The sequence below is a fragment of the Mobula hypostoma genome, chromosome 1, assembly GCF_963921235.1.
Source record: "Mobula hypostoma chromosome 1, sMobHyp1.1, whole genome shotgun sequence".
In the NCBI taxonomy this organism is placed as follows: Eukaryota; Metazoa; Chordata; class Chondrichthyes; order Myliobatiformes; family Myliobatidae; genus Mobula; species Mobula hypostoma.
In genome coordinates, this window is record NC_086097.1 from 213,512,246 (window position 1) to 213,538,162 (window position 25,917).

Below are 25,917 nucleotides of genomic sequence, written 5' to 3' on the forward strand. Positions count from 1 at the left end.
TAGCCATTATAATTGTCCATCACTATTCAAGACAATTAAAATCAAAATATGCAGAGGCTGTAATAATGTCAAAATGTTGGAAGTGCTCAGGTCAGGCTGCATTTCTCCAAAGAGAAGCAATTAATATTTCTCAGAACTGAAGAGGAGTGAGGAAACTATGTTACGGAGATAGGAGGGTGAAACTGGGATGCCTGTGGGGATCAACTGCAAACAAGTTTATCTGGTTATTGAGTGAATAGGAGCTGTTAGAGAATGAGAATGTAGTTCTGAAATGTAGAGCAGGAAGACATGTCAACAGGTCCTCCTGGCAGAGGTAGAAAGGCAAAATCACAGATGGACATTTGAAATATGTGGGAAACTTGATTTATCTGAAGTTGTGGAATTGTTTCTCAATTCCAGAAGGATACAACATGCCCAAACAGAAGATGATTTGTTGTACCTCAAGTGTGTATTGTGCCTCTGTGTAACACTACAGGATACCGCAGACTGGTCAGTGGATAGCAACATGACAGGATGTCTTTGATTTTCTTAAAGTTGAGTCTGTAAATCTGAAATAAAACCAGAAAGTGTTGGAAACCATTCACGGGCTAGGCAGCATTTCTGGAAAGTGAAGAGTTAACACATTGGGTCAGAGAATTTTTCAGGTCTAAGAAAGTGATTTTTTATTTAAAAAAAGACAATTTTAAATTGCTGAGGTGTCAGGAGGGAGCAATTGGACAAAGGACATAACTGAAAAGGTGAGACCAGATCAAATGGGTTAAAAGGATAGATGGAGAGTGATAATGCTGTTTTGTGATATGTATTGCTAACTGCAGGATTGTGAAGTGGCCAGCAGGTCTAGCTCTACTAAAAGGGGTGGAGCGGGGGGAGAGATAGAAATAGCCAGTTCTGAAGAAAAAGTTAGTCACCTAACAATGGAGAATTCAGTATAGAGTCTGGAAAGTTGCAACGTGTCGCATGGGAGTATAAATGTCCCTTAAGCTTGCTTAGAACCTCAGTGTAACATTGTGGAGGCCATATATACTGGTCACAGTGGGATATGCAATTAAAGTGGCCAACAACCGGAAACTTGGTCAGTCCAGTGGACCGAATGCAGGTGTTGTGCAAAGTGATTGCCCAGTCTGTGTTCGGTTCCTCCAGTACATGTGCACACTGAAATAAAGAAACTGGAGGGATGACAGCAGTTGCAAGCTGAATTGAACCATGATCTGACCAACTATCTTTTACCGTAATTGGGTGTTATCAACATAGTTGCAATCTTTGCCAATAGTTGGGAACTGTATTTTTCCTAGTTACCATGACTGAAAGTATATTTTGTGATTGTGAAATTTAAATGGCAAATGTTTGTGAAAGAATCTTTTTGCAAATGTGAAAATGTCATCGATAAAATAATTAATTCCAGGGCATCATTTAGATTTGACAATCATAGCACTAACTTCTAAAGGCTTCAGCTTTTTGGAAATTGCATGATTTCTCAAATGTTGCCCATTCATGGATTGTAATTCACAGCATGTAAAATATTTCAAGATAATTTTTGAAAAAATTTGCAGAGAAATAAAGTAGTATAGGAAACAAATCTGGAAGAGGTGTGTGTTTCATAGTTAGTGATCATGTTGAATTTTAGCCATGTCCACATTGTTGAAAGCTAATATGCACAACAAAATAAGAAAAATAAATCCATTGTGCTTTGTTGTCCCACCTATTTTTGCAGGTTGAGGATGAGCCTTTTAATCCAGATTATGTGGAAGTAGATCGAATACTTGATGTCTCACATAGCATTGATAAAGATAGTGGAGAGGTAACATATTTTACTGACTTTTCTGAAAGTTATTTTGCAAGAAATCTTAGAATTAAAAGTGCTTTTATATATCATTTCCCCTATTTGGGTGTAGTTCTTTGCCTTCATTAAGTGTGGTGCAATTTGTTCAGTTTCATTGAAGTGACAATTGAAAGAATTATCTTTTTTAAGATGAAGTAAATCTTATATTAATGTGTACTGAAGTCCAAAGGCCATTATTTTCACTTTATTACATATGGTTGAGCAGTGAACAATATTGGTTAATAATCATTTCCTCTTGAAAAATACTGTTTAAATTAATTTATTCTCTCCATGGTTCCCAACTAAGCATCTTTAAAATTCTTGGATGGTTCACATGAGAATTTCACTCAATAACCATAGTCAGGAATTGAAGATTAATATTAATTTTGAAGTGTACTTTCAATTGTTTAATTCTTTTTCAACTTGAGTACGTGTTTTATTCCAACTTGTAGTATTGTTGCCATTTATTTTTAGCCTGTATCTAGGTTTATTGCCTTTATTTGTATGTCTCTTGTGGTTGCATTCAAAATACAGCATGGAGTTTTTACTGTGTTGATGTAAAGAGATCATTATTATAAACGTTCTGATTAAGAATCATTGCATCAATGAAACACTGCATAGCAATCTGGCATTGATGACCCAAGACCTGTAACAAAACAGATGACTGTCAACCATCCTCAAATATGATTCAGTTCAGGATCAATTAAAGTACTGTAAACAATATTGCCTATTCAGCAATACTTGTATCGTATGAATGAGCAGGAAAATCTTTACCTTACTAATTTGTGCCAAGCTCTGCGCTCGAATGGATGTTAGTTTTGTCTGATTTTTAGGAATGAGAAACTACTGGACTTAATTGCTGTTTCAAGTTGCTAGTCAATGAATTCTATTGGAAGTATGTACATGAGAGCCCCAAAATGGGCTCTTCAGGCAGTGAGTAGTTGAAGATCAAATTTGAATTTCCACGAAGAATAAGATTGTGGAAAACAACGATCCTTCCATTAGAGCACGTTATGAGAAAACATGGAAATTTTCAAATGTATGAAAGCTAGGGAATATTAGGTGGATTTAAGATCAGGTTTAATATCACTGGCATATGTCATAAAATCTGTTAACTTTACGGCAGCAGTACTATGAAATACATGATATATTAATAAAGAATACTGAATTGCAGAAAATATGTCAATTAAATAGTTAAGTTAAAAGTAAGTAGTCTAAAAAAGACAATAAAAAGTAGTGAGAAACTGAAAAATAGATTTTGTAGGAGGAACCATAAATGGAGTCTGTCTTAAACTTGTTAAAACTTGCGTCAGAACACAATGCATGGTTGATAATGGATCAAAGGAACAAATTCAGGTTCCATGTATGTTCTGACATCGTTCTTAACTACAAAAAGGCAATAAATGTTTTGAAGAACTTGTTGAAATGAACTTTTACAGACTGGTGTGAAATTGATCTTGAAGTAATGTGTTCATTTATCACTTAAATCTTGTGTATGGCATGACCTAAACATGGTCATATTTAAAAAGAAATTGTGTAGAAATTGTATTCATTGTAAATTAGGTTGTTAACTTAAAAATTGAACTCTTTAGTTGAATCAGAATCAGACTTATTATTATGGACACAATGTGAAATTTTTGTTTTGTGTCAGCAGTACAGTGCAAAGCAAATCTATAAATTACAAAAATAAATAGTGCAAAGAATGGTAGTATGTTGAAATCTGATTGTGGTGGGGGAAGAAGTTGTTCCTAAATTTCTGAGTGTCTTCAAGCTCCTGTACCTCAAGTTAGTAACAAGAAGAGGGCATGTCCCAGATGCTAAGGTTTCTTAATGATAGATGATGCCACGTTGAGGCACCAACTCTTGAAAGTGTTCTCTGGTAGGGGAGGGTTCTGCCCATGAGTCTGTAACCCTCTGCAGCTTCTTTTCGTTTTGTGCGTTTGGGTTCCATACCAGGCTACGATTAACCAGTCAAAATACTCTCCAGAAATTTGCAAAGGTCTACAATGACATTACAAATCTCCTCAAATTCCCAACAGAGTTTCTGGTGTGCCTTCCTTGTAATTTCATCAATGTGTTGGGCCTGTGAGATGGCTTTTTAGAGCAGATTGTGGTTGAGCCTCCTTGGGGAACGGCAATTCTGCATTTGGTGTTATGTAACTACCCAGATTTGATTAGGGAGCTTAAGGTAGAGGATTTCTTTGGAGACAGTGATCATAGTATGATAGAATTCACCCTGCAGTTTGGGAGGGAGAAGATAAAGTCAGATGTATCAGTATTACAATGCAGTAAAAGGAGTTACAGAGACATGAGCGAGGAGCTGGCCGAAATTGATTGGAAGGGGAGATATGCAGGGATGACAGAAGAACAGCAAAGACTGGAAGCAATTAAGAAGGTGTAGAAAAGATAAATCCCAAAGATTGATTAGTATTCTAAAGGGAGGATGAGGGAACTATGGCTGGCAAAGGAAGTCAAAGATTAAAATCAAAACAAAGGGCATATAGTATAGCAAAATTAGCTGGAAGGTAGAGGATCGGGAAGCTCTTAAAAACTAACAGATGGCAACTAAACAGCCATAAGGGGAGAAAAGATGAAATATGAAAGTAAGTTAGTTAATAATGTAAAAGACGACACAAAATGTCTTTTTTTTCTGATAGGTAAAGAGTAAAAGTGGATATTGGACCACTGGAGAGGAAATAATGGGTGATAAAGAAATAGCAGACAAACTTAAATATTTTGCATCAGTCTTCACAGTAGAAGTCACTAGCAGAATGCCAGAAATGTGAGAGTGTCAGGGGACAGAAGTAAGTGTGATTGCTTTACTTGGGACCCTGAAAAGTCTGAAGGTAGATAAGTCACTTGGTCCAGATGGACTGCACCCCAGGCTTCTGAAAGAGCTAGATGAAGTGATTGTGGAGGCATTAGTAATGATCTTTCAAGAATCACTAGTTTCTGGAATGGTTCCAGAGGACTGAAAAATTGCAAAATTTTCTCATCTCTTTAGGAAGGGTGGGAAGCAGAAGACAAGAAATAGTAGGACAGTTAGCTTGCCTTCAGTGGTTGGGAAGATGTTGGAATCAATTATTAAGGATGAGATTTCAGGGTACTAGGGAGAATATGATCAAATTGACCAAAGTTAGCTTGGTTTCCTTAAGGGGAAATCGTGCCTTGCATATCTGTTGGAATTTTTTGCGGAAGTAACATTCAGGCTACATCCACACTAGACCGGATAAATCCATAACCGAAGCTGCTTCTCTTCATTTTGACCGTCCGTCACACTGAAATGGAGTTTACCTCCCCCGAAAATGGAGATTTTCTAAAACGCCCTCCAGAGTGTGTAAATTTGAAAACGCCAATTGTGCAGAGCAGTGTGGACAGGGTAAATGGATACTTTTAAAAACGCTGTCATGACGTACCTGCACAGATGGCGGCAGCACGGCATTTCATTGTTTTCTTGAACGCAAACCCCCACACAGCCTAACAATTTCAGAACAAACAGCAACGATACTGAAGCCAGAAGATTTAGAGATGTACTCACCAAATACTTTGACCCATAGCTTAGTGAATAAATAAGTGTACTCACTTTGCCCTGTTTTTTGTCCTTGCTTGTATGAAGGTGGTTTACCTACATGTGTAACAGCCTAATGTAACATTGTATGGAAATACAAGAAAACACTGATGCAGACGTGTTTTATACATTTTACAGGGTGCTTTATTAATGCAACAGAGTTAGTCAGTTTTTCAATGTTCGTTGTCAGCCGTGTCATACTGTCCGTGAACTCCCTGTCGGTTGCCTCCATACGCTCCAGTATTTGTTTTTTTTTAAGTTTTAAGTCCTCCTGCGCGAGAGCCAAGAGCAATTCCTTTTAAGTTTTTCTAGTCTAACTGGACAAACACGCACCAAGTATACCGTTTCCTCTTCGCTTGTTTTCCTTGTGTCCTGTGCATGCCCAGTAGGAGGAGATTCGCCCAAATATCCGTCTAATGTGGATGGAGATATTTTCAAAAACGCCTGGTGTGGACGCCTATCATTTTTACGCGAAACCGGCATTTTCAAAATTATCTGGTCTAGTGTGGATGTAGCCTCAGAATAGATAATAGAATTGGTGGATGTTGTGTACTTGGATTTTCAGAAGGCCTTTGACAAGGTGGCGCACATGAGGCTGCTGAACAAGATCAGTGCCCATGGTATTGCAGGAAAGATGATAGTACGGACAAAAGATTGGCAGACTGGCAGGAGGCAGAGTGAGAATAAAGAGTGCCTTTTCTGGTTGGCTGCTGGCAGAGGACAGAGTTGGGACCAATTTTTTTCATGTTCTATGTCAATAATTTGGATGATGGAATTGATGGCTTTTTGGACAAATTAGCAGATGTTGTAGGTGGAGTGGTGAGTAGTGTTGAGAAAGCAGTGTGTCTGCAGAAGGATTTACACAAGGGGTTCCTAACCATTTTATGCCATTAACCGAGGGGTCTGTGGACCCCAATTTGCGAATCCGTGACTTACACAGACAGGACCTAGAAGAAGTGGCAAATGGGAGGTGGAGTGGGGGGAGAGACTGTGGCTATTTACTCTATCATGCATCTTATCATCTTGTACACCTCTCTCAAGTCATCAAAACAGATAAAATGTATAAGAGAATGCAATTTCTGAAAATTATTCTTTTGAATCAGCATATTTTTTATGAATTTTCAACAATGGAGGATTTTCCACTGGATTCCATAATGAAGAATGAACCAGTACAACAAGATAAGTTAAAGTAGGTGAACATTAAGGCCATAAAATGATCATGGAGATAGACACAAATATCAGAAGCATAATGTTAATAAACTAGATAAAATAATAATTTTGAGGGACTTTAAATAAATCTGTTAACAGAAAAGTGACCAGCCATCAGCATAAAATATTGACAATCGATGTAGTATGATAATTGCAGACATTTAAAGTGGAGTTTGGAGGTGCAGTAAAAAATATTTTCTGTTATAAGACTGAGACAAGCAGCAATAATAGGGCTTCATGAATGAATCAAGAAATTGGGCAATAAGTGAGGATAAGAAAAGAAGTTTATATCATGTATGTAGCCAAGGACTGTGTAACATGAAAGGATTTGGGAGAATTAAAATAAATTTGAAGACACAATCTATAAAATTAGGGTAATAAGGAACATAAAATAATATTCTGAAGGGTCTAGTGGATGCAGAGTGATTATTTCTACTTGTGAAGAAGAGCATAACTAGTTAACATCATTATAAGATGATGCCCAAATAAAACCTCAAAAACAAAAGTGTGCAACAAATCTGGAAGAAAATGAGGTGGTGGAATCAAAGGATGATATGGGTGGAGACTTGTAAAGTGGGGGGGGGGGGAGAGTTAAAACAAGCATGAAGTGGTTAACATAAAAGATTCTGCAGCTGCTAGAAATCCAGAGCAACACACACAAAATGCTGGAGGAACTCAGCAGGACAGGCAACATCTGTGGAAATAAATAAATAGCTGACATTTGAGACCAAGACCCTTCATCAGGACTTGAAAGGAAGGTGGAAGATGCCAGAATAAGGAGGTGGGGGGGGGCAAGAGTGCAATCTAGAAGGTGATAGGTGAGGGTCGGTGGGAGGGGGAGGGGTGAATTAAGAAGCTAGGAGGTAGTAGACAAAGGGCCATAGAAAAACTAATTTGAGGAGACAATGGAAGAATGAAAAGGTGGAGGGGCAACAGGGGGATGTGATAGCCAGGTGAGAAGAAGAGTTAACAGGAGGGCCTGAGTCGGGATATGAAAAAAGGAAAGAGATGGGGGGAAATTTACAGGAAGTTGGAGCTAATCTGAATGGAATATAATGTATTGTTCCTCTAACTTGAGCTTTGCCTTATTGTGCCAGAAGAGGCAGCCATGGACCGACATGTCATAATGGGGCTTGAAATTGAAATGGTTGGCCAACAGGAAATCCTGCTTTTTGTGGATGGAACAAAGGTGCTCAACAAAGCAGTCCTCCAATATTGGGTCTCACCAATATAGTGGAGGTCGCATGGGAGCACTAATAACAGTCGGCAATCCTAACAGATTCTCAGGTGAAACGTTGACTCACTTGGAAGGATTGTTTCGGGCCCTGAATGGAGGTGAGGGAGGTGGTGGAGGGGCAGGTGTCACATTTATACTTACAGGGATAAATGCCAGGAGGGAGATTAGTGGGGAGGAGCTAATTGACAGGGGAATCATGGAGGGAGCAAACCCTGCAGAAAGGGTAGAGTTGGGTGAAGGGAAAGATGAGTTAGGATCCCGTTGAAGATGCTGTGGTGAGTAATTTGCGTCCTAACCCCCAAAGCCTGGCAACCATCTACAAAGCTCAAGCTAGGAGTGTTATGGAGTACCCTACTTCAATCAGTTAACAACACTAAAGAAACTGAACACCGAACAGAACGTAGCTGCCTGATTGATGATCATTCACAATTATTCATTCCACCACCATCATATTGTAGCAGCAGTTTGGACCATCGACAGGATGTAGTGCAGCAATAAGTCAGCATCTTCCAAAGCTATGATCACTAACAGTTACAGGGACAGTGGCAGCAAAAGCGTGGAAGCACCACCATTTGCAAGTTGACCTCCAAGCTACACATCTTCCTGACATGGAAGTACATTGCCCTTCCTTCATTGGTGGGTCAAAGCCTTGCAGCTCTTCCAGAACAGCTTCATAGGTAAGAAAGGATCTAATGCTTTATAGGCATACCAATACATTGACTGCACTGGTTCAAGAAGGCAGCTTGCCATCAATTTGTCAAGGGCAACTAGATGTGGGTTTTGCAGGCTAACCCAGCGTCCCTTGAATAATAAAGAAGATAACATAGCCACCTATTTGAAAGGAGAACACTAATCCCTTTCAATAACCAAGGAATTTCAGCATAGTACACTGACGAGCTTTAACACGTAGTTCCCAATTGCATTACTGCCCAACCATAAATTGCAGCAGTCCTTGGTTGCTATTAATCTGGGCATTGATTTCGCCTCCAATCAATGTGAGCGAAATGTGGTATTTTGTTCCAAAAATAAGCCTGCCTTGTTACAATTAAGCACTTGTCCAGGCAGAAAAAGAAAAACATTCTCAAATGATTTCAGCCAACACTTCTATAAATTCCTTGGTTGCCTCCTAATCATAATTAACAGCTTCACTACTTCTTTCATGTTATACAAATTCACACGAGCTTTTAACCAACAAGATCCTTGACTTGCCAAAACCATCTCTATTTTATCCTTGGCTCTCAGGTTTTTTAACCTCATGGAACATCCTGAAGCAAGCTGTTTATTTTGATTCTCAACTGAGTCATTTTTTAAAAAATTATTCAGAAACACGAGATTGGGGCTTGATAACTGCACTGGATTTTATTGGCTTTGAGCTTTCATGTTCTTTAATCCATTCTTTATCATTCAGAATGAATGTGGCTAAACCCAGAGGTGGCAACATATAGTTAATATTTCTACTGTATTGGCACTGTCAAAATATTTTCCCCTTACTGTGATTATTTGATACTTTCTTCCCCCTTCACATATGTTTACAAAGGCAAAAGTTGAAATTGCTTCATCGTCTCAAGCAGTTATCTGGCAGCCGCAACAGACAGTAGCATAAAAAATAATCATATGCCCTACTCTCATGAGCTCAAGTAGTTCCCAGTTTTGCTTATCTATCCACAAAAGTTTATGCAGATAGAAAATTTTTATGCAGTCTAATTTGTCTAAGTAGCATGTTAGCAGTCTTGAGAGAATCTCTTAATGGACTTTCAGGGTGCTGAGCATCTGTGAACTAGTACCCAGGTTGAGAGAACTCTCCTGCATACTCATCAAGCTACTGCAGATTTATACCTTTCAACTTGCTTTCCAACTCCTTAATCATGATTTCTGTATGCACCCTGCTTCACAGTTAGGGTAGACCCACCGGAGATGATAACTGGGCACACATTTTAGGAGAAATCCTTCAAACCCTTGTTATTGACTTCAAACCCTAGAAGACCGTCTAATCATGTGATGGTTACTTGCTGCCCTGCAGCTAATAAAATGCATTGGTAACTTCAACACAAACTGAGCTGGCTGAGTGTTGAAGGGTGAGGCAGAGTCTGGAGCAGGAGTCAGGAGGACCAACATGGGATAAATCTACTTCATCCTTTCTAGGTACAGCTATCTAGCATGGTTGATAAAAGTGATTACTAAGCAAACCTTAGAAACAAAATGCTTTGTGAACTGTAGGCATTATTATGTGGCATTTATCATCCTGAGTGAAATAGATTCAATACAGAACTAGCAACTCAAAACTAAGTGTTCATGATTCACTGTAAGTCATCAGCAACAGCACAGCTACAATGCCTGTAAAAAGTATTCCCCTCCCCGAGGTTTTCATGTTTTATTGTTTTACAACATTGAATCACAGTGGATTTAATTTGTTTTTTCGACACTGATCAACAGAAAAGGCTCTTTCATGTCAAAGTGAAAGCAGATTTCTACAAAGTGATCGAAATTAATTACAAGTATAAAGCAAAATAATGGATTACATAAGTATTCACCCACTTCCAGTCAGTATTTAGCAGATGCCCCTGTGGCAGCAACTACAGCCTTAAGTCTGTGTGGATAGGTCTCTATCAGCTTTGCACATCTGGACACAGCAATTTTTCCCCATTCTTCTTTACAAAATGCTCAAGTTCTGTCAGATTACATGGGGATTGTGAGTGAACACCCCTTTTCAAGTCCAGCCACACATTCTCAATTGGATTGAGGTCTGGACTCTGACTTGGCATTCTTTGTTGTTTTTAAGCCATTCATGTGTAGCTTGGCTTTATGCTTGGGGTAGTTGTCTTGCTGGAAAACAAATCTTGTCCCAAGTCTCAGTTCCCTTGCAGACTGCATCAGGCTTGACCTCCAGGATTTCCCTACATTTTGCTGCATACATTTTACCATCTACCTTCACAAGCCTTTCAGGGCCTGTTGAAGTGAAGCATCCACACAACATGATGCAGGCCACCACCATGCTTAGGGATGGGACGGTGTGTTTTTGATGTGTGGTGTTTGGCTTATGCCAAAATGAGAGTTCAGTTTGATGACCAAAAACCTAAATTTTGGTTCCATCAGACCATAAAACCTTCCAGCTGACTCCAGGGACTCCCATATCCCTTCTGGCAAACTCTAGCCAAGATTTCATGGGAGTTTTTTTCAACAGTGGCCTTCTCTTTGGCAGTCTCCCATCAACTACTGAAACTTGTAACTCCTCCAGAGATGTCATAGGTCTCCTGGTGGCCTCCATAACTATCCCCTTCTTGCACAGTCACTCAATTTTTGACAACACCCTGCTCTAGGCAGATTTACAACTGTGCCATATTCTTTCCATTTCTTAATGATTGATTTAACTGTACTCCAAGGGATACTCAGTGACTTGGAAATTTTCTTGTATCCATCTCCTGACTTGTGCTTTTCAATAACCTTTTTGCGGAGTTGCTTGGAGTGTTCTTTTGTTGTCTTGGTGTAGTTTTTGCTAAGATACTGACTCTCCAGCATATGGACCTTCCAGATACAGGTGTATTTTTACTACAATCAATTGAAACACCTTGACTGCACACAAGTGATCTCCATTTAACTAATTATGTGACTTCTAAAACTAATTGGCCACACCAGTATGATTTTGTGTGCCATATTAGGTTGGGGGGGCAGGGGGGGGAGATGGTGAATGAATACCTATGCAATCAATTATTTTGTGTTTATATTTGTAATTAATTTAGATCATTTTGCCAAGATCTGTTTTTCACTTAGACAGTAAGAGTCTTTTTCTGTTGATCAGTGTCAGAAAAGCCAAATTAAATCCACTGGTTCAATGTTGTAAAACAATAAAACATGAAAAACTTATGGGGGTGGAGTGAATACTTTTTACAGGCACTGTATATTCCATAATAACTGATGACATTAGAGTTCAATTTGCAACTTTTTTCATCAAATCAGTTAAGCAGCCTGGAGGTGCTTAGAAAACTAGGCCAGGAGCAGCATCTGCCTGGGTGTTAGTTATCTGCAGTGTGCACCATCTGCAAAGATAAGTAACATCTCATGAAGGTTTCAGTAGAACATCTGACATTCGTGGCTTTTTATTTCTTGAAAAACCTGACTAATACGTGCATGGGAGTGTTATCACCTGCAAGTTCTCTTCAAGCTTCACAGCATCCTGATTGTAAAATGTATCTTAATTATTGGTCTTGGGCCTGCAACAACATTAAAAGTGACTGTGAAGTTACCTCCTTAAGACTGCAGAGGTCTGGACCATCTACCACTTTAAATATAAATGCTGGTCAAATCATATGCATTCATGTTCCTTTTTTTTTTACAATAATTTCTGGAATACTTTAAAAGCTCCAATATTTCATACCTTAATATTTTTAATTTGTGCATTCATTTTAATGAATCTTTTTATTTCTATAGAGGAGTATGCAGGACTGTATGTATGACAAATCCAGATACTATTGAATGCAATTATGATATGCCTCCTTTGGGCTTGTAATTTCAAATATGAAAGCAATTACAGAATCCCATTCACTATTGTCATGGGCTTTACATATGCACACCAATCTGTGTTCCAGCTAATGATTTCTCTTGTTTAAGGAATAAAATATTTGATGATGATTATTTTAAAACTATATTTGAAGGATGTGGTCATTCCAGCAGTGATGTATTTAATTACTTTTCACTTCTGCTTTACAAGTATTGCCATCTGCTAGGATATAATTCTTTTAAATGCTTTAGTAAGATGTATAACATTTTCTTTAATGATGTAATTTGATAATCTCAATGATCAGTATCGGCAGTTCTGAATATTGGAGATCACTGTGTTTTGTTGAGATTGATATATTCTTGCTTTCAGATCAATGGCTATCAATTGGACAATTATATTTTGACTTTATTATCTTTAAGCCTAGGAATTACTAGGGTATTTTGAAATCCTGTAGACAATTTTCCCGCTAAGGACCTTCCTGGACTCCAAGGTCTACTAATGCACCACCTGATGCTATACTAATCCTAGTTGACTGCATTAATTCCAAATCCCCTGCACTCTGCTCATTCAAGTCCTAAATGTTACTGTTCCAGCCTCTGCCATATCTAGTAGCGCATTCCAGCAAACTACAAGTCTTTGTATGAAAAGTATATACTTCAGATCCCCATTGGACCTTCTCCCACTCAACTTAAACCTATGCCCTTCAGTTCTAGACACCCCTACTAAAAGTAATGGGGCACTAGTCTGTCTACTCCTGTCTCTTCATTCTGGGGGAAAATGAACAAAGTCCATGCAATCGCTCTTTATTTTTATTTATTTAGAGATACAGTTCAGTTAAGGACTTTCCAGCCCACTGAACTGTGCAGGCCAGCAGCCTACTGATGTAATCATGTCCTGGTTGCAGGACAATTAAGACTTCTAATCCAGGCCATATCCATGTTAATCTTGTTTGCACTCTCTAGTTTAATTACATATTTCATTAGCCTGGAGACCAGAACTGCACAGGATACTCCCAAGTGCATACCAACCAACGTTTTGTACAACTAACCTGTCCCAAATTTTATGCTGTTATACTGGATGTCCATTGGATGTTTTCTTTCTGAGATGCCTGTACTTTCACAACTGAAAGAAAATCAAGCATGTTGGTTGAGGTTATTTGCATTTCACCTAGCTGTGGTCTTATTTGGAGATAATGGACTAGAAGATCAATTTTAAGTGGTTACAATTATGCCTCAAAATAGAGAATGTTGATCGCTTGAAAATTATAGGAAGGTGAAGAATTGATTAAATCATATAGAATTTATAACAGTTTTGGAGCAAAATAAGTTCCCTGTTCATGAACTTCTAAATATTCCTATACAACAAATTTATTTGTGATTTTCTGCCAAAAATGTTTCCTTTTCATTTAGAGATTCCTTAAATAGTTTAACTTTCGCATTGTAGTTTCAACTAATATTGGCAAAATAAGTGTATGCATATAAGATTATTAATCCCAAATAGATTAATTCTAATGGTCTTCAAAACAGCCAGTCACCCATTATTTGGTGAAGTGGTGTTCTCTTCCATATGAAGAAAGCACCTGGGAACTGAAACTTGACACAGACCAAGACAAAATTGAAGAATTTCAGCAGCTACAAGCCATGACACCAAGAACCGAGTACATGGTAAGTTCAAAATTCTGTTTTTGTGTTTCAGGCTTTTAAAAAAAAAAGAGCTTAAGGCTTGATTAGGGTGGCTGGGTTTTGGGTATGAACAGAAGTTGGTTTAATGGGAAAAGAGAGTCTTGTGGAAATGAGTAAATAATGGCCAATCAATAAATTTTTGGCCCCATAGAAAATTTATCTTTGATATTAAGTGTTTATTCATAATGAAAATCGTATTTTTTCAGTGCTTAACCGGTGAGCTAAGTACAGTTATATGTATTTGTGAATTTGTAAAATGTGCTTAAAGATTGTTTTTTACATCAATTGTTACTGAGCATGAATTAGCAATGTATTTCATAAGTGCCAGATAAGACACTTATAACAATTACAGCACATGGGATTGCAGTTTCAACCTAAGGGTTAGAATGCAAAGTACTCAGATCTACAGTGGCAGTAGATTTTGTGCAGTGGGGCACAATATTTAAGGTTCTTGTGATATGCTGTTATTTGAACATATGACAAGATTTCCGTTTTAATTAAACTCCAGCAAAAGACAGACTGTTTTGTTGTTCATTCTGCTAGTGTGATGTTGCTGTATGGTTGCAAATAATTGACTTTTGGCTTTCCTATTAAATCCTTCTGATCCTGAGGCATTAATCATCTCCACTTGAAGTGGTGTTAAGATTTGAGCAAATTCAATAAACAACAGGGTATTTTGAAGAGGGCGATGGACTTGATTAAATGTAAAGAAAAGAAAATTCCTGCCCCATTCAGGGAAGAATATACATGTGATTGAGGAAGTGTAAGGAAGATCTACCTTAATTCCTAGCATAGAGTGGAATGGTTTGTCTTTTAGAAGAGATTAAGTAGGCTGGGCGTAGGTTTCTAATGACTGGAAAGTCTAGAAGTTGTGGATGTAGTTTCTCCATAAGCATTGCTCATTCAGTATTGAGGTGGAACCTAAAACACTTTGGAGGTTTAGTCACTGAATAAGCTTCAAGCAGATTGATAAACTTTTGGAAATTAATGGAATTGAGTGTGGTGTTAATACAGCAGTTAAAGTAAATAACCCTATGTTTTAAAGTTTATCAGAACAAGATGTCATCTGTATGACATGGTAAATCTCACTTTTTCCATTAGTGGCATTATCTCAAATAAAGTGACACAATTGGAGTATCGTAATGTGAAACTAAGCATGTTGGGATCACTTGTATGGGCTGATGAATCTCTACCTGGAGCATTATAGAGGCTAAAGTATTAAGCATTTAATGACGATTTTTTTTTGAAAGATCAGGGAATTGAGGGCTTAGGAAATGGCACCGATGAAGTGACACCTGGACCATATAAGCTTTCATCATGCTGGGGTTAGGGGCGAGTGGCCTACTCCTCTGCTATTATGCTCTTGTGTTAATGATGAAAGATGGCACAGAATTAAGATAGCCATTATCTTATTTATTGGCCAAGCAGCCACATGGAGGTAAATGGCCAATCCTGCTTCCTGCTAATGCACCAAGAAATGTTTTCTTTTAAAGAAGTCCTTTTTGGGGAAAAAATAGAGAATTGTGTTTTTCTTAAGGAAATAAAATCAGGAAGTGTTATTGAAGCTTTACACCCCATTGGTTGAGATCTTGTTGAAATATTCTACACAGTTCTAGAAACTTTTAATGGAAGGGAGATTAACGTTCCGAAAATGATTTGGTTTAAATCATTTGAATGCCATTTAGGAGCACTTGGGTATCAAAGCCAAGGCTTGAAAAAGAATCATGATCTGAAGAGGTTTTTAAAATTTTTAGGGGTAATGGTTAAAAGAATATTCAGAAGTTGGTTTCTGCATCTTTAATGGAAGTTCTTAGACCATGGAATGCTTTCTCGTAATGGTTAATGAGGGAAAGAAAAGCATTTTGTTATTGGATAAACATTTCAAAGGATTTCTTGAGAATGGCAAAGTAGGGTTAGTGAGTTCAGGTCCAGTTGAAGACCTAGCTTTGGTTTAATGGAGCACATATTTGCCAGCTGTGCTTAGAATATTATTGAAATGATGATGCATGCTCAGTTCAAATTAGGGAAGTAGTATAGAAATACTTTACTGAGGCTTTTGCAATAATTGAGAAAGTTGTCAGTAAACCAGACAGAAAGGTAGCTTAATTGAGTCAAAAGCTTTTGGATTCTGATTTAGAAAATTAATTAAGGAATTTAGTCAGAAGCTGATTAGAGAGTAATGTGTACTGATGAAAAAGAGGCACGCTTGTTAATTTTATATGTCTGGCCCAGTTCCATAAAAATATTGTTAATATTTGCCTGTATCTGAAAGGAACGACCGCGTCCAGAATTCTGGACCAAGTTGGAACATTCTAGAGATTATAAAAACGGCAATCAACTCAGGGAATACCAGCTGGAGGGCGTAAACTGGCTACTCTTCAATTGGTACAACAGGTGGGTTATTTTGATTTCAAAATAGTGAGGAGTAAGAAATGAAACCTCAAAGGCTCGTATTTGTCAGCTTAAGTGCTAAAAGCTGACCAGAATTGCTTGGCTGCAGTATTGGACAGAAACTTAACAACTCACATTAATAAGTAGTGTAGCTGTTAGAGCGCCGCTATTACAGCTCGGGCGTCAGAGTTTGGAGTTCAATTCTGACGATATCTCTAAGGAATCTGTACGTCCTCCCTGTAGAATGTGTGGGTTCCTCCCACAGTCCAGAGACGTACCAGTTAGTAGGTTAATTGGTCTTTGTAAATTGTTCCTTGAGTAGGCTAGGGTTAAGTCGGGTTTGCTGTGCAGTGTGGCTGGAAGGGCCTATTCCACACTGTATCTCAGAAAATGAACAAAGAGACAAACAAATAGAATTTCTCTATTAACTTGGCAAAGCACCTGGGTGCAAAACATGAACTTAATGGTCAAGATTTTTTTTGAAGAGAGGTGAGAATGTGGACCTTTGACCCAGAATGTAATAATATTGCTTCTGTCTTTCCAACAAAAACTGTTGCAGTAATTAATAGTTTGGAACTATCAAACATCATCTACATCATGGTTTTTCACAAATAGGCAGTAAGACATAAAGTCTGCTCCACCATTTCATCATGGCTGATCCATTTTCTCTTATAGCAGCATACTTCTGCCTTCTCCCTGTAACCTTTAATGCTCTAACTAATCAGGTACCTGTCAAGCTCTGCTTTAAATATACTCAATGACTTGGCCTCCACAGATGTCCATGGCAATGAATTCCACAGATTCACTACCCTCTGGCAAAAGAAATTTCTCCTCATCTCTGTTCTAAGTGGATCGCCTTCTATTCTGAGGTTGTGCCTTCTGGTGCTTAACTTCTCTACTGTAGGAAATTTTGACATTCATTCTATTCTATACCTTCCAATATTCAACAGGTTTCAATAAGGTCCGCCCCCACCCCCTTTCATTTTTTTTTCTAAACTCCAGCAAGTCCCGGCTAGGGTGACTTGTGGAGGACTATTTCGAGAGCAAACAAATAATTCCAAGTGGTGTTGGAGGCGACATCGGATGCACATCAACCCTGGCTGGGTTTGCAGGACATCCTACAAACATCAACATCAACCCAACATCATGAATAGCAGCAGTGCTTCGCTACCAGACATTCTCAATGCCTTTTATGCATACTTTGAAAGGGAGAATACAACTACATCTGTGAGGATCCTTGCTGCGCCTGATGACCCTGTGATCTATCTCTAATGCAGACATCAGGCAGTTTTTCGGGACAGTGAACTCTGCCAAGGTGATGAGCCCCAATGGTGTACCTGGTAAGGCTCTGAAAACTTGTGCTAAACACTTCACAGGTGTATTCAAAAACATTTTCAATCTCTCACTCCTGCGGGCGGAAGTTTCCGCCTGCTTCAAACTGGCAACAATTATACTACTGCCCAAGAAGTCTAGTGTGAGCTGCCCCAACAACTATTGTCCAGTAGCACTCACATCTGAGGTAAGAAAAATTGTTTTGGGAGTTTGGTCATGACTAGAATCAACTCCTGCCTCAGCAAGGACCTGGACCCACTGCAATTTGCCTATCGCCGCAATAGGTCTATGGCTGACACAATCTCAATGGTTCTTCATGCGGCCTTAGATCACCTGGACAATGCAAACACCTATGTCAGGGTACTGGTCGTTGATTATAGCTCAGCGTTTAACACTATCATTCCTGCAGTCCTGATTGAAAAGCTACAGAACCTTGGCCCCCCCATACCTCTCTCTGCAAACGGATCCTTGACGTACCAACCAGAAGACAACAATTTGTGCAGATTGGTAATAATCTCTTCGCTGACAACCAACATGAGCACACCTCAGGGATGTATGTTTAGTCCACTGGTCTACTCTCTGTACCATGACTGCGGCTAGTCATAGGTCAAATGCTGTCTATAAATTTGTTGATAATACAACCATTGTTGGCAAAATCTCAGATGAAGACGGGAGGGCGTACAGGAGCGAGATATACCAGCTAGCTGGATGGTGTTGCATCAACAACCTTGTACTCAAAGTCAGTAAGATGAAAGAGCTGATTGTGAACTTCAGAAAGGGTAAGACGAGGGAACACGAATCAATGCTCATAGAGGGATCAGAAGTGGAGCGACTGAGCAATTTCAAGTTTCTGGGTGTCAATATCTCTGAGGATCTAACCTGGTCCCAACCTATCGATGCAGCTATCAAGAATGCCTCTTCCATAGACCTATTGTGGCTATATTTCATTAGAAGTTTGAGGAGCTTTGGTTTGTCAACTGAAACACTCAAACTTCTACAAATGTAGTGTGGAGAACATTCTGACTGGCTACATCACTGTCTGGTATGGGGGGGGCAGTGGTGGTGACTACTGCACAGGATCGAAGGAAGCTACAGAAAGTAGAAAATTAGTCACCTCCGTCATGAATTACTAGCTTCTGTAGTATCCAAGATGTCTTCAAGGAGTGGTGCTTCAGAAAGGTGGTGTCCATTATTAAGGACCCCCATCACCCAGGACGTGCCCTCTTCTCATTGTTACCATCAAGGAGGAGGTACAGAAGCCTAAAGGCACACACTCAGAGATTCAGGAACAGCTTCTTCCCCTCTGCCATCTGATTTCTAAATGGACATTGACCCCATGAACAGTACCTCACTTCTTTATTATTTCTGTCTAAGTCCTTCTGAAGATTGATTTTCTGCTTCCTTAACACTACTCACATAGTCTGCAAACTTGGCATCAAAGTCATCAATTCGGTCATCCACATTGACAGGTAACTTGAAAAGAAACAGTCCCAACACCGACTCCTGCAGAACAACGGCAACAACATCTCCTCCACAATCTCCATCAGCACAGGTGCACTGCTCTACTCACTTTACTCTTATAGCTGTGTGACCAAGCACAGCTCCAATGCCATATTTAAGTTTGCTGATGGCACCATTGTTGTTGGCTGGATCAAATGTGGTGATGAATCAGCATATAGGAGGGAGATTGAAAATCTGGCAGAGTGGTTCCACAACAACAACCTCTCAATGTCAGCAAGACCAAGGAGCTGGTTATTGACTTAAGGAAGAGGAAACCGGAGTCCATGAGCTAATCCTCATTGGGATGTCAGAGGTGGAGAGTTTCATCAACTTTAAATTCCTTAGCGTTATCATTTCGGAGGACCTGCCCTGGGTGCAGCGTGGAAGTACAATTACGAAGGAATTGCAGCACGGCAGTACCTCTACATCATTAGAAGTTTGCGAAGATTCGGCATGCATCTAAAACTTTGATAAACTTCTATTGATGTGTGGTGGAGAGTATATTGACTGGTTGCATCACAGCCTGGTCTGGAAACATCAATGCCTTTGAATGGAAAATCATACAAAAAAAGTAGTGGATGCAGTCCATTCCATCAGAGGTAAAGCCCTCCCTACTATTGAGCAGATCTAAACGGAGTGTTGTTGCAGGAAGACTACATGCATCATTGGGGCCCCCACCATGGATACTTTTCACTGCTACCATCAGGAAGAAGGTACAGGAGCCTCAAGGTTCACACCACCAGGTTCAGGAACAGTTATTGCCCGCGAGCCACTGAGGATAACTTTGCTCAACTTCACTTGCCCCATCACTGAGTTGTTCCCACAAGCTATGCACTCACTTTCAAAGACTCTTCATCTCATGTTCTCCATTTATTGCTTACTTATTTATTATTGCTTTTTTTCTTTTGTATTTGCGTAGTTTGTTACCTTTTGCACATTGGTTTTTGTCCACCCTTTTGGATGTAGTCTGTCATTGATTCTATTAATGGTTTTTGGATTTACTGAGCATGCCCTCAAGGAAACGAATCTGAGGGTTGTATGTGGTGACATATATGTACTTCGATAATATATTTACTTTGAACACCACTATTCACTGCCAACCAGACAAGGCCCCTTTATTCTCACTCTTTGCTCATGCCAGTCAGCCAATCTTCTATCCATGCTAGTACTTTTCCTGCAGTACTGTGGGCTGTTATCTTGTTAAAGCAACCTCATGTATAGTGCCTTGTCAAAGACCTTCTGAAAACCAAATAAACAATATCCACTGACTCTCCTTTGTCGATATGTCCTGTTATTTTCTCAAAGGTTTCCAACAGGTATGTCAGGCTAGATTTCCCTTAAGGCAACCATGCTGACTTTGACCTATTTTATCATGTTCCTCCAAATACCTGAAACTTCATCCTTAATAACGTACTTCAATATCTTTCCCAACCTCTGAGGTCAAGGTAACTGGCCTATAATTTACTACTTCTGCCTCCCTCCCTTCTTAAAGGGTAGAGTGACATGTGCAATTTTCCAGTCCTCCAGAATCATTCCAGAATCTCGTGATTCTTGGAAGATCATTACTAATGCCTCAACATCCTACCCCTTTTAGAACCCTGGGGTATAGTGCATCTGGTCCAGGTGACTTAGAGTCACAGAATCATAGAACACTACAGCACAGAAACAGGCCTTTTGGCCCATCTAGTCCATGCTGAACCATTAATCTGCCTGGTCTCATCAACCAGCACCCAGACCATGGCCCTCCACGTCCCTCCCATCAATGTATCTATCCAAATTTCTCCTAAATGTTGAAATCGACCCCTCATCCTCCACTTACGCTGGCAGCTCATTCCACACTCTCAACGCTCTAAATGAAGAAGTTGCTCCCTCATGTTTCCTTTAAATATTTCACTTTTCTCCTTTAACCCGTGACCTCTAGTTGAAGTCTCATCAAACCGCAGTGGAAAAGGCCAACTTGCATTTACCCGATCTATACCCCTCATAATTTTGTAGACTTCTATCAAATCTCTCAATCTTCCACGTTCCAGGGGATAAAGTCCTAGCCTATTCAATCTTTCTCTCTAACTCAGGTTCTTGAGTCCCAGCAACATCCTTGTAAATTTTCTCTGCATTCTTTTAATCTTTTTTACATCCTTTCCATCGATCAGTGACCAAAACTAGACACAATGCTCCAAATTGGGCTTCTCCAAGGCCTTAACGCAATTTCAACATAACACCCCATCTCCTGTACTCAGTACTTTGATTTATGAAGGCCAATGTGCCAAAAGTGCTTTTTACAACCCTATCTGCATGTGACGCCACTTTCAAAGAATTGTGGATCTGTATTCCCAGATCCTTCTGTTGTACTGCACTCAGTGACCTACCCTCGTTGATCCTCCCAAAGTGCAACTCCTCACACTTGTCTGCATGAAGTTCCATCTTCCTTTTCGTAGCCCATTTACAAGCTGATCGAGATCCTACCGCAAGCTTTGATAGTCTTGCTGTCTACTACATCCCCAATCATGGTGTCATCCACCAACTTGCTGATCCAGTCTGCCGCATTGTCATCCAGATCATTGATATAGGTGACAAACAACAACGAACCCAGCACTGATCCCTGCGGCACGTGACTAGTCACAGCCTTCAGTCAGAGGTAACCAACAACCACTCTCTGGACTTTTCGATGAAACCAATGTCAAATCCAGTTTGCTACCTCATTTTGAATGGACGCAACTGAACCTTTATAACCAACCTCCCATGCAGGACCTTGTCAAAGGTCTTGCTAAAGTCCACGTAGACAACATCTACTGTGTTGCCTTTATCAACTTTCCTGGTAAATCCATGTATCTTCAGACCTTTGAGCTTATCAAGCAACTACTTGCTATTACTAGTAATTACTGGTAATAGCAGGTTCTTGCACATGTCAAATTTCTGGTATACTTCTCGTGTCTTCTACAATGAAGACTGACGCAAAGTACTTGTTAAGTTTGTCCACCATTTTTCCCCCATTACTACCTCTTCAGCTCCACTTTCTAGCTACCTGATATCCATGCTTGCCTTTTTTACTCTTTTTAATTGTACATCTGCGGGGGGGAAAAATTTGTGCCCTCTTTTATATGATAGGTTAGCTTACTTTCATATTTTATATTTTCTTTTCTCAGGCTTTTATTGTTACTTTCTGTTTTCATCAACTTCCCATTCCTCTTAACTTCTCATTACTTTTTGCTATATTGTATGCCCACTCCTGCTTTTTTTATGCTATCTTTGACTTCCCTAGTCAGTCATGGTTACATTATTCTCCCTTTAGAATACTCCTTCATCTTTGGGATGTATCTATCCTGCACCTTCTGAATTGTCCCCAGAAACTCAAGCCATTGCTGCTCTGCTGTTATCCCTGTCAGTATCCCCTTTCAATCAACATCAACCTGCTCCTGTCTCATGCTGCTGTAATTCCCTGTACTCCACTTTGATACTTCTCCCTCACAAACTGCAGGGTGAATTCTTTCAAATTATGATCACTGGTTCCTTAGGGTTCTTTTACCTTAAGTTCCCTAATCAAATCTGCCTCATTACACAACATCCAATCCAGATTTCCTTTCCTCTAGTTTGCTGAGCCATAAGCCACTCTAAAAGCCATCTTGTCAGCCTTCTGCAGATTCCCTCTCTTGGGATGCAGCACCAAACTGATTTTCCCAATCTATCTGCATATTCTTTAAGTTTGTCATAACCAAGGGGAGTAGTAGGGATAAGCTCCCACTACCTGTTAAATACTCCCAGTGGCGTGTGTCTTAAATAGCCTCTGACAACCAGGTTCAGCTCCTGTCCTTCACGTGTAGCCCAGCGGAACAGTTTCTACAGACAGAAGAAGGGGCAAAGGTGGATTCGTCGTCGTTGTGGCTATCCCCCGAGGTCGAGGATGATGGTCTTCGTTCTGAAGTGGCCCAAAGAGTGAAGACGCCTGTGCGTGTATTTGTTTAATGTGTACTTGATGTTGCACTCCAAGAAGCACACGATACTTCACAAATCAACCAACTGATTCCAATGGCATGGAAACCACGACGACTGGAGCTGATGGATTTGTTGCAGCCTTCATCCACCTTCACAGCTGTTGAGTTCGAAGTAACTTTGTCTGCCTGTCCACCGTTAAGGTCTTGGTTGGATTGTTCTTTGTCAGGGACCTCACCCTCAACCTTACCGCCATGGGTGACCCTACCAGGAGCATAGCTCCAGACGGCATTACTCTCGGAATCACAGGACCACACAAGCTTCTCCACCGCGACAAGGTGACAATCCACGGAGAAGAAAGGTTGATTACTGGCACCTTCAAACCAGTTGCTCCGGGCAAATGAGACTTGTCAGCCATAGTGGGCAGTTCATCTCTGATCTCAATGCTCTGCTGCCATGCAGTTATACCCACTCATGGGGAAAGCTTAGGGAGTAAACCCTGAGGAAATAGCCGGAGCTGGAGTCCCTAAGGCAATCGTATGTTGAGTTCAATGCTGACTGATGACTCCTGCAATGCTGCTGGTGCTAAATTGTATCAGTCTCTGCCTGTCCTTTAGGTTGATCAGCTGCAAGGTGAGATGGAGCCTGCTGTATGTGCAACAACTTGCTCTCCTTTTCATACTGCTTTGGCTTGCTTAGGATGCAACATCCATGGTTGATCCCGTTCAGTGGAAGGCCTACTATTGCGTTCTGAAGTTCCCCATGACTATCGTAACTGACCTTTTTACATGCCTTAGCTATCTACCGTTGTAATTTGTACCCTACAACCTGGCCACTGTTGAGGGTATAACTCCGATCAGACTCATTTTACTCTTGCAGTTTCTTAACTCTACCCATAAGGATTGTATGACAACTCTTTCTAAGGATTTGTTTTCAATTTCTACCAGCAGAGCCACCCTATCCCCTCTGCCTACCTACCTGTCTTTTTGATTCAGTGTATCCTTAGATGTTAAGCTCCCAACTATGATCTTTTTTCAACCATGGTTCAGTGATGCCTACAACATTGTACTTTGAAGCAAAATTGTGGTACTTCCAGATTGTTCCATAATTTTTTGAGTTTGAACCCCTCAAATTATTTGGCAACCAGAACTTTCAAAAGAACTTCCAGAGTTAAATCTTGGCAGATTCTTGTTTGATTTTAAGTGAATATGGATAAAACAAAACAGTGAATAACAAATATTTTACTTCCTAAATACTTCTGGGTGTACCTTATGGATTTTGGGCTGCAGATCATGAAAACCATCGTGAAATTTCTGTATCACACCATCTTTTTAAATATCGCCTATATTTGATATTTCAATTCATAATTCAAGTCAATTAAAATGTTGCCCACAATGTAAACTGAAAAGTTTTCTGTCTTCTCCAGGCATGCCTGGGCATGCTTAGGTAGAGAAGATGCTCCATAGCAGGACAGGCTTTAGAACGGCTATAAAAGCATCACGCACACACCGTGCTATGCATTGCATTTACATTTATGTCAGTTTGCGATCACATTGATGCGCATGCTCTATGTGCATCCTATATTGTGTGTACTCATAATAAAGTAATTTATTTTCAGGAGCATTTGTGATAGCAAAGTGTCTCGCCACTGTTGCAGCAGCTACAATACTTTGTTATATTTGTGGCAAGTATACACCTAAATCTCAAAGATCAAGCACATCTCCCCTTATTAAGAAAGCCTATGAGCTCTACTTTGGGTGTAAAATAGGTGACAATCAAAGCCTGGGCTCCTCACATTTATGCGCAACATGCAGTGTCAATCTTAGTGCGATGATATGGCAAGAGCAGAAGGATCATGTGACAGACTGCTATTTCTGTCTAACCAGTGTGTCTGGTTTCTCTGCTAAAAGCAAGAAATCCATTAAATACCCCAATCTCTTCAGCCATGAGACTTGATGATTGTCTTCCAGTACCGAAGCCAACAAAGACAGACTGGAGGAGGTAGATGAAGATGCCATGATGCACAATCCAGGAATGGAAAAAGGCACTGATACAGATTTTGAACAAGAAAGCCTCGTCTGACACCTTGATCTGAGTTGAATAACCTGGTCAGAGGCTTTGGTTTGTCAAAGACAAAAGCAGAGTTACTGGATTCAAGACTGCAAGGATGGAATCTGCTCTCACCGGGCCCAAAACTTCCTGTGAAGGATTTCAAAATTTGAGACAGGTGTTTCCAGAATAACTGATGCCAAGATTAAGGAAAACAACAGGAATTCTGCAGATGCTGGAAATTCAAGCAACACACATAAAAGTTGCTGGTGAACGCAGCAGGCCAGGCAGCATCTCTAGGAAGAGGTGCAGTCGACGTTTCAGGCCAAGACCCTTCGTCAGGACTAACTGAAGGAAGAGTGAGTAAGGGATTTGAAAGTTGGAGGGGGAGGGGGAGATCCAAAATGATAGGAGAAGACAGGAGGGGGAGGGATGGAGCCAAGAGCTGGACAGGTGATAGGCAAAAGGGATACAAGAGGATCATGGGCGAGGAGGTCCGGGGAGACGGGGGGGGCACCCAGAGGATGGGCAAGGGGTATATTCAGAGGGACAGAGGGAGAAAAAGGAGAGTGAGAGAAAGAATGTGTGTATAAAAATAAGTAACAGATGGGGTACGAGGGGGAGGTGGGGCATTAGCAGAAGTTAGAGAAGTCGATGTTCATGCCATCAGGTTGGAGGCTACCCAGACGGAATATAAGGTGTTGTTCC

General features: G+C 40.0%; 1 protein-coding gene across 4 annotated transcripts in view; it reads left to right on the forward strand.

Moving 5' to 3' along the window:
- Window positions 1-25,917, forward strand: part of chd7 (chromodomain helicase DNA binding protein 7) — a 236,865-nt gene that overhangs the window by 135,031 nt on the left and 75,917 nt on the right. For all 4 annotated transcript variants that reach the window (XM_063064050.1, XM_063064060.1, XM_063064079.1 and 1 more), the window contains exons 9-11: window positions 1,712-1,798; window positions 13,855-13,992; window positions 16,283-16,404. In XM_063064050.1, the coding sequence (XP_062920120.1) occupies window positions 1,712-1,798; window positions 13,855-13,992; window positions 16,283-16,404 (347 nt within the window). The remainder of the gene's footprint in view (window positions 1-1,711; window positions 1,799-13,854; window positions 13,993-16,282; window positions 16,405-25,917) is intronic.